General features: G+C 43.9%; 1 protein-coding gene across 1 annotated transcript in view; it reads left to right on the top strand.

Annotated features, from left to right (window-relative positions):
- The first annotated feature begins 3131 nt into the window (after positions 1-3131).
- The window catches only part of CCDC66 (coiled-coil domain containing 66), a 262436-nt gene continuing 257336 nt past the window's right edge, over positions 3132-8231 (top strand). The window contains exon 1 of the mRNA XM_086939128.1: positions 3132-3273. Within this exon, the coding sequence (XP_086795254.1) occupies positions 3263-3273 (11 nt within the window). The 5' untranslated portion in view covers positions 3132-3262. The remainder of the gene's footprint in view (positions 3274-8231) is intronic.

Raw genomic sequence — 8231 nt, 5'->3', positions numbered from 1 at the left:
TTTGAAAATATTAAAATAAAACACTGACTAAAAGCTAAAATATTTTTGTTCTCAAAAAGCACACATTGCCATCGCACATAGCACTGGAGGGAACTACTTTGTGTGTGGATGTGCCCCATGTGAAATGGAAGAATGTCAATTGCTGAAGGGGACTTCCTGTGGTGTATGCTGTAGCCAGCGAGTGGACGAAAAATGTCAAGTTTCCTAGGTCCTTGCGTGATGTGCAGGTTTCTTTCTTTTAATTCTGGGGCTTGTAGTCTTGTTTATTCCATTATAAAACGAGACTACCATTCCCAGAATTCACAGGAAAACAAGCATTAGCAAAGTCAATAGGTTGCACCTTTTCAATTGCGCTACCTTACCGTTTACGTCGAAGCCTAATAGATAGCACAGCTGTCTGGTTTGCTAAAGAAACAATGGGACATTCAGAAAGCTTTTGCATTCCGCCCCTTGCTTGCCACTGGCTTTGTAACTCGCATTTTCAGGCTTTTTGTAGCTGGCTTTCTTTGTTTTAGGCTGTCCATCTTCAGTGTGGCCCTCCCAAGGAGCAAAGCCTTTTCACACTACTTCTCCTTGTATTCTTCCGCCAGTGCTCCTTTCTGCAAACAGACCTGTAAACTTTGTTCTTGTTTTGTCACATATGCTGTGCATTCAAAGACGGAGGTCAAATGCTAGGCTCTGTCATTATAGAGAGCATAGTCTTTTCTTTCTCTGACTTCAAAGTGAGAGGATTTATGAAACAGTCTTACTGGCTCCTAGGGGTAGGAAAGTGTTTTTTTTCTACTACACAACAATATTTAAATGAACTGTGCATGTGTTTCAAAATATGTTAGAATTAGGAAAGCACACATGAAACACATTTTTTGTTAATTTTGAAGTGTGTTGGAAACAAATACTTTAATATGATAAAAACAAATCAATACACTAGGTGATGCCATTGCCACACATTATTGTTTGTGCACTGTATAGTTTTTTTTTGGTAAAACTGTATGTCTGTGCACAAGTAATGGTCATTTCAATTGAAAATGTGTTGTCTATAATGGTGGTGTGCTTCCATACCATGCATATCCCACTCTACGCCACTTCAGTCTATGACTCTTTACTCTGTGCTACAGCATTCTATGCCACTGCACTCAACACCACTTCACTCTTAGCCATTACACTCTTCTCTATATGCCTCTGCACTCTGCCGATGCACCCTACGCTGCTCTACTCTGCATCATTGCACTCTAATATGCACCACTCTAATCCATGCCACAACAATCTACACCACTGCACTCTATGACACTCGGACACTGCACTCTATGACACACTACTCTGCAACACTGCATTCTATGCCAGTGCACTCTGCAGCACTCAACTCTACACTACTGCACTCTACCTCACCAAACTCTTTGGCACTATACTCTACTCTGCACCACTTTGTGCCACTGCACTCTATGCAACTCTACTCTACACCCCTGTACTCTGTGCCACTGAACTCTATGCCACTGCACTCTACAACTCTACACTACTTAAAGAATGCAAAAACGCACAGACCAATGAACTCCAAGCTCCATGAAATAACAAAAGCATCAAAAATTCCTTCTGCTATTTTTAAGATGTAAGCAACCCACCCGTGATGGCAGAGATGGGGAGCAATGATGCAGGTGGATGAGCAGGGATGGAAGGGTGAGAGCAGCACCCGAGGGACAATAACATGGATCCCCAGGGATAAGTACACAAGAGAGATAGAGCTTAAGGAGACAGAAGGGAGCGAGGGAGAAAAGCAGGGCGAGCAGGGTTGAGGGGAGCACATGGATGACAGAGAACAACACGGAGTGTGCTCTAGTAGTAGCACAGGAGAGAGCCAACTACAAAGCGTATGCACTCTCATGGGGTGCTTCAGTACAAATAAGGCAGTGCCTGAACAGTGAGCAGTGGAAGGGCACAAGTTATAAGGCCTAGCTTGGGGGGAGGGAGGAGGGTTGGGCGGGGGTCAAACTGAAGAAAAAATAAATCCTACACATGGTAACAAATAAGAAGGAAGCAAATAAGAGTGACAATAAAGCTAACCGATGGTAAGCAACGGCTGGGTTCTAATCACTGTAATCTGACAAGAGGTTTTTTCACAACCTAGGCAGCTTACGCTGTCCTGTAGGCAAGACATAAAAGCCTGGACTGGAGTAGCGCATCACGCATGGATCTGGAAACTTGACAACTATAAATGACATTCAGACTGAAAGCTCCTGAAAGTAAAAATGCAATACATATAATTTTAGTAAAATCAAAAGGTCTTTACCATCGCAAAATGGCTTATGCCAGGTGTAAAAAATAACCAACTTTAGGAAGCAGGTCGTAACCTAAACAAACATCATCAAAAACCAAGCGTGTAATAAAGTATTATGACCCGTTTTTGGAAAATCATCATGATTCTAAATACGATTACAGGATGCGCTGCTGCACTACAATAATGCAGATTTGCACGAATAACAAAAGCAACCATTTCGAAAAATAAAATGTAAATTAAAACGCCAACAGAGTAGATAAAACCGTACCGTAATTAAAGCCAAGGTCTAGATAGCATTGGGTCTGCCACCTAAGGATAGTTTAAACTGCAAGCAACCCCTAATGGATGAGAGTGATGTAGCATAGACAAATGTTTCAGCCATCTGTGAATGTGTACGTTTTAACGATAGGAATGCCGAATCTGAAATAAAGGCATATTGTACGGCGAACAAAGAATGTTAATTATTTTAAAAAGCAGTAAAAAACATTTCTACGTAAGACTGGAAAAAAAACTATTTAAAAAAAAACTATTTCAACTAAAATTAAACTATTTTAGGAATTCTAATTTTGTATTTGACCCTCTTGAAAATACGGTAGCTCTTGCTAGAAGTATCAATTTATCTGAGAATCTTTCACTTTTTTCGAGCTCAGTTTGAGTTGCTAATTCATTTATTGGTCAAATGAGCACTGCAAAATGGCCACATAATAAAACCTGCCCAAAGAGCCTGTCATCGCGGTTTAGCAAACTGACACATTTCGGTCGTCTCTTCTATTCTAGTGAATATGAACGCAGCCTCGAAGCAAGGAGCTCGCTGATTGGTCCAGAGGAGCGCCTGTGGGGCAATGGCTCATTAACTGATGGCAGCAACCAAGGTATACAGTGTGACTCCAGGAAGTGCTTGTTGAAACTGGGATAAGCTGAGCTTGGTCTGGGTGTCATGGGAAAAGATCTCCCTTCGTTAACTACTGGGGATCCTTGTACGGAGCAGCAGCGATGAATCTAGGGTAAGCGAGCACTCCTCTGGCTAGGAGATTTTGCCTTTACAAAGTATTCACAATAGGTTCTAAGGCGATTTAGTGTGTTGTACCCGTGCAGTGATTTGTAGTTTATAGTTCCGTTTAAAGAACAATTGCAGCTGTTCCCTACTAGCCTTTTCCTTGGTTGTTTTATCATCACAAAAGTGCGAGTGTTTGCGCCGTAAAATGGAACCAGAGCTCCTGGCTTGTAAACGGTAATGGCCATGTACAATATTCTAGAAAGGCCCACCTACAGTATGTTGCCGAAGCTGTAACGCGTTTGAGACAACATGAATGATTGAGATATACTGTACACGAACAGTGTGTTGCTATCAGTGGGGGAAACAAACTGTGGGGGACTGTGAGTGGAGAATGGGAGGGTGGGAATAACCTGAAGATTGGATCAGTGGGCGGGGTAAGGGGTGTGGCCAGAAAGAGCAAAACATCCCAATGTTTTGTATTTATTTGGCATTTCACTGGCCAGTTACAGCTTATTATGTTATTTAATTCAACCAGTGGATACACATATTTATTCAAGGTTCAATATGATTTATTGACATTAAAATATATTCGCAAAGTGGAATATGTTTCCAATCACAGAATGTCCCAAATACGATTAAAAGTGTAATAACAAGCCATTTTTCTCCGAGCCATGCAGTTTTTGTCATCAGCACTTCTCCATTTTTCCACAAGAGCAGTTCAAACATGAATTGTAAATTACCCTAGTTTGCAAATGTTTTCCACATAATTATGGCTCTGCCATATTTGCCACGCAATACATAATCTGCTGCATAATCTGACGATGTTAAGAAAAACACTTATTTGTAGTTCAAACGGATCTAAGGTTGACTGATCACCGTTCTCACTGCTGCATTTGTATGTTACACTGGTACTAATGAGGCAAAATCTTTGCAGAGACTGTTAGTATGTGTAAAATTGTCAAAATAATCAAGGATCAGAAAATGTACTACATTACGCTGCAGCCTTTTTTTTGCTGCATAATTTAGTCAACACTGCAAAATAATGTTGTCCTCCATTGATCCATCATTCCAGTGGCCACAAAGCAGGCAGCACATGTTAAAAGTGTTAGTGCATGAAACAGAGAGACCTTGAAGGTTGCAAAGTTTATCGTACATTCAAATCCTGCATTGCCGATCCCTGGTGAGTTTTACTATTGTTGAAACAAGGCTAATGGAGGTACTAATGGGTGAGGTGGACTGTCCTCAAGCGTTATGTAACATCAGTGACAGTCCCTGTCATTCTAGGGTGTGCTGCTTCGTAGGGCTGCCCGCAAGACTGGAGGCATTGATTTGTGGTGGACAGACCTTCAAGGTTAACCCATACTTGCCACCACAAGGGTCCACCTGCTGGTGCTAAGACACAAGGGCTTCTAAGGTACAGTGGGGCCTTCTAAGTTCTGGCTTGGAAATGTGCTCCCTCAGGAGTGTGGTCGCTTAACAGAATACCGGGACATTTTTGCCTGCAGCCCTGTGGTTTCCCTGACTCACCTGCCTATTGCCGGTCACGCTTCCAGCTCCTGTCTCCCCCGCCCCCGCAGCCTTTTCCATCCCGGCGCGGCCGCTGAGAGGGGGAGACTACAATTCCCAGGGTGACTTGCGGCAGGAAGACGCTCCAGCTGATTTCCGCGCCTGGAGGCGCTTAAAAACCAAGGCCAGCCCCGGGGGAGCGGGTTCGCTTAACAGAATACCCGGACATTTTTGCCTGCAGCCCTGTGGTTTCCCTGACTCACCTGCCTATTGCCGGTCATGCTTCCAGCTCCTGGCTCCTGTCTCCTGTCTCCCCCGCCGCCTTTTCCATCCCGGCGCGGCCGCTGAGAGGGGGAGACTACAATCCCCAGGGTGACTTGCGGCAGGAAGCCGCTCCAGCTGATTTCTGCGCCTGGAGGCGCTTAAAAACCAAGGCGAGCACCCGCGTAGTGGGACGCGCAAGGGCGACGCCGGGCTAAGACCGGGCTAAGACCGGGCTAAGACCGGGCTAAGACCGGGCTAAGACCGGGCTAAGACCGGGCTAAGGGCGGGCTAAGGGCGGGCTAAGGGCGGGCTAAGGGCGGGCTAAGGGCGGGCTAAGGGCGGGCCGTCTGTGGCCGTCCGGGGCCGGAGGAGGCCGGGCTGGGCCACCCTACTGTCATCTAGGATACTTTGAGGAAATAAGACATTGGCTAGTGACTTTAATTCCCTTTATATTTTTGTGTGGTCCTTATGGCAACCAAACGGAAAACCGTACAGAGAGTGGGGGGGGAGTGGTCGGAACTCTGGATGCTTTTCTGAATAGAGCTGACTCAGTCTTACAGCATGAGATAATTCTGACGGAGAAAAGATTATCGTTCGGCATATCCGAGGAGCATAAGAGGTCTTCGTTGGGAGCGATTTAGCAAAGCCAAATCCCCAGTAGTAAACTTATACCCCCTAGTTTATACTACTGCAGAGGGAAAGGAACGAGGGTTAGGTAGTGTAGATGATATCATTTATCCGAGGAGCATAAGAGGTCTTCGTTGGGAGCGATTAGCAAAGCCAAATCCCCAGTAGTTAACTTATACCCCCTAGTTTATACTACTGCAGAGGGACAGGAACGAGGGTTAGGTAGTGTAGATGATATAATCCATATTGTGGATGAAACAAACTTAGATGCTCGTAGTGTCCAAACCCTTACCCTGACAGCACCTCCCTTAGATACGACCTAAATAGCCCCACCAAGCCCAATAGCAACCACACTGAATGCCTCACGTTTATCTAAAACTCCAAGTACCCCCCTGGCTTCTACCCTTGAGGAGGACAATTCTAAAACTAGCCCAGCCTTGTCTTCAAGGCTCCGCAACTATAGAACAGCGGCAGGGCCTAAGGCCCAAGGTTATTTCCCTAAGAAAAAAACAGTAAATCCCCCAGTGAGAAATAACAACACCAAGAAAACTGGGGGGACACGGCAGAAGAATACATTTAATTATGAAACGGGGGGAATATAGTGTTAAGTAAAACCATAGGCACTCAAACAGAGAGTGAGAATTTATTACACACCCCATGGCTCGAGGAAACTATTGGGAAGCTTGAAATAAAATTAAAACACTCTCTAGAGATTGTGTTAAATGAAAAAGTGGACAAATTAGAACATTGCCTGTCAGTATGCTTATCCCAGCTTGTTTTAAGGATATAGCATTTATGCAAAGAGCTGGGAAATGCTGGAAGGAATAGCACTTTAACTTTAACTTCAGCCACTGTCCCCATGTGCGAGGGTAATGACCCACCACAAATTGTGCCAAAAGGACAGAGAGTAGAAAGACCTGCAAAACTTAGGAATTCCACACAGAAGAATGATAGATCTAGAGAAGGAAATAAACAGGACATGCACGATAATGAGGGGGATAGTACTGGGAGCACACACATACAATTGGCCCAGGGAAGTCCGAATATAAATTCGGACAAGACAACAGTGTACAGCCCGAAAGGAACTGACTTAACCCCAAACACCGATGTCCTGCAGTTACCGCCTGCATCCTCACCGTAGGTGATAGTACTAACTGGAGTCCCAACCCTAAAAAGGGAACAAAAAGAATCCTTGTAAAATCTATGCAATAAAGCATTGGATTGGCTGGTAAAATTTAAACGATTTCATCCAGCAAACACTGGTGACATATTGATGGTTAGAAGAGTTGGGTGGTTGGGTGAATCATCCAAGAACATCAGAGGAGACTGCGTAGTGATTAACTTTAGGCGACCACAACAAGCTAGGAGGATATTAGAACTTAGGGAAGAACCCCATGATCTAAGTACATGCATCAGTGTCCTTCCGCTGGGCTATTTTTACAAGCCAGAGTATGGTGGCAATCCCAGGTAGCAGACCTTCCATGTCCCTCTGACAAATAGATTTGAAGGTCTATCGACATTGGACGAGTTAGACTGACTAAATAGTCCAAGTATTTCCATAAAACCACTGGTAAATACTGTAAGGATATTCATCTCGGCGAAATAGCACATATCCTTCCCACTAACCAAGCATTAAAAGGATTCTATAGAGGGAGGGGGAGTAGGGGCTGTAGCGCCTACACAAACATACAGCCGTGATCCGGAAGTGGGACCCAGGCACGACATTAACAACATAATGAACCCACTCCCACCCACTAACCACTACAAATAAGTGTAAATCTGGAAGTAAATCTCATGTCTTGGAACATAGCAGGGATTAATAAGAATCTTCAAGATACGATTTGGTGTAATTATATAGACCAATTTGATATAATACTCTTACAAGAGACTTGGTCACTGGAAATTCCCCATAGACTTGGCTATAAAACATTTTGCATGAATGCTACTCCCTCTGTAAGAGGGAGACCGTCTGGAGGCTTGGTGATGTGGATAAGGATCACCCTGGAAATCAAAACTACTCCTCTCCTTATCCAGTCCCAGAACCTGCTGGGCGTAAAAATAGTTACAAGAGATTAAAAAAACCTTTATTTAATTAATGTATACAATAGGCCAAATCCACTTTACAAGGAATCCCAGATTATAGAACAACTCTATTCTTATCTTGACACAATAGATCCCAGCTCACAAATAATTGTTGGTGGTGACTTTAATTGTAAGTACGAACCAATATCGGGCTTTGATAACATATTCATGGAGCAAGACATGGCAAATAATATTCTGGCCCTGGATAGCAATGGGGAGGTAAAATGTACGGCTGCGGCAGCACGCATTTTACAATTAACCGTAGGACATGATTTAAGGGCATGCAATGGCCGGTTACAGTCAGACCGACCAACGGCACCCACATTTAGCAGAGGGACCTCTAAGAGCCACATAGACTTTATACTAGTTTCAATTAGTTTGTGGCATCTAATTGTAGATTTTAAAATTACCCCAGGACGGAGAGTGACCACTTGCTGTTACATCTAATTTTAGAACCCCAATCTTTCAGAACTAGTTCATCTGGGG

Source organism: Lissotriton vulgaris, chromosome 9 (assembly GCF_964263255.1).
Source record: "Lissotriton vulgaris chromosome 9, aLisVul1.2, whole genome shotgun sequence".
Taxonomy (NCBI): domain Eukaryota; kingdom Metazoa; phylum Chordata; class Amphibia; order Caudata; family Salamandridae; genus Lissotriton; species Lissotriton vulgaris.
This window is presented reverse-complemented; position numbering and strand designations above follow the sequence as displayed.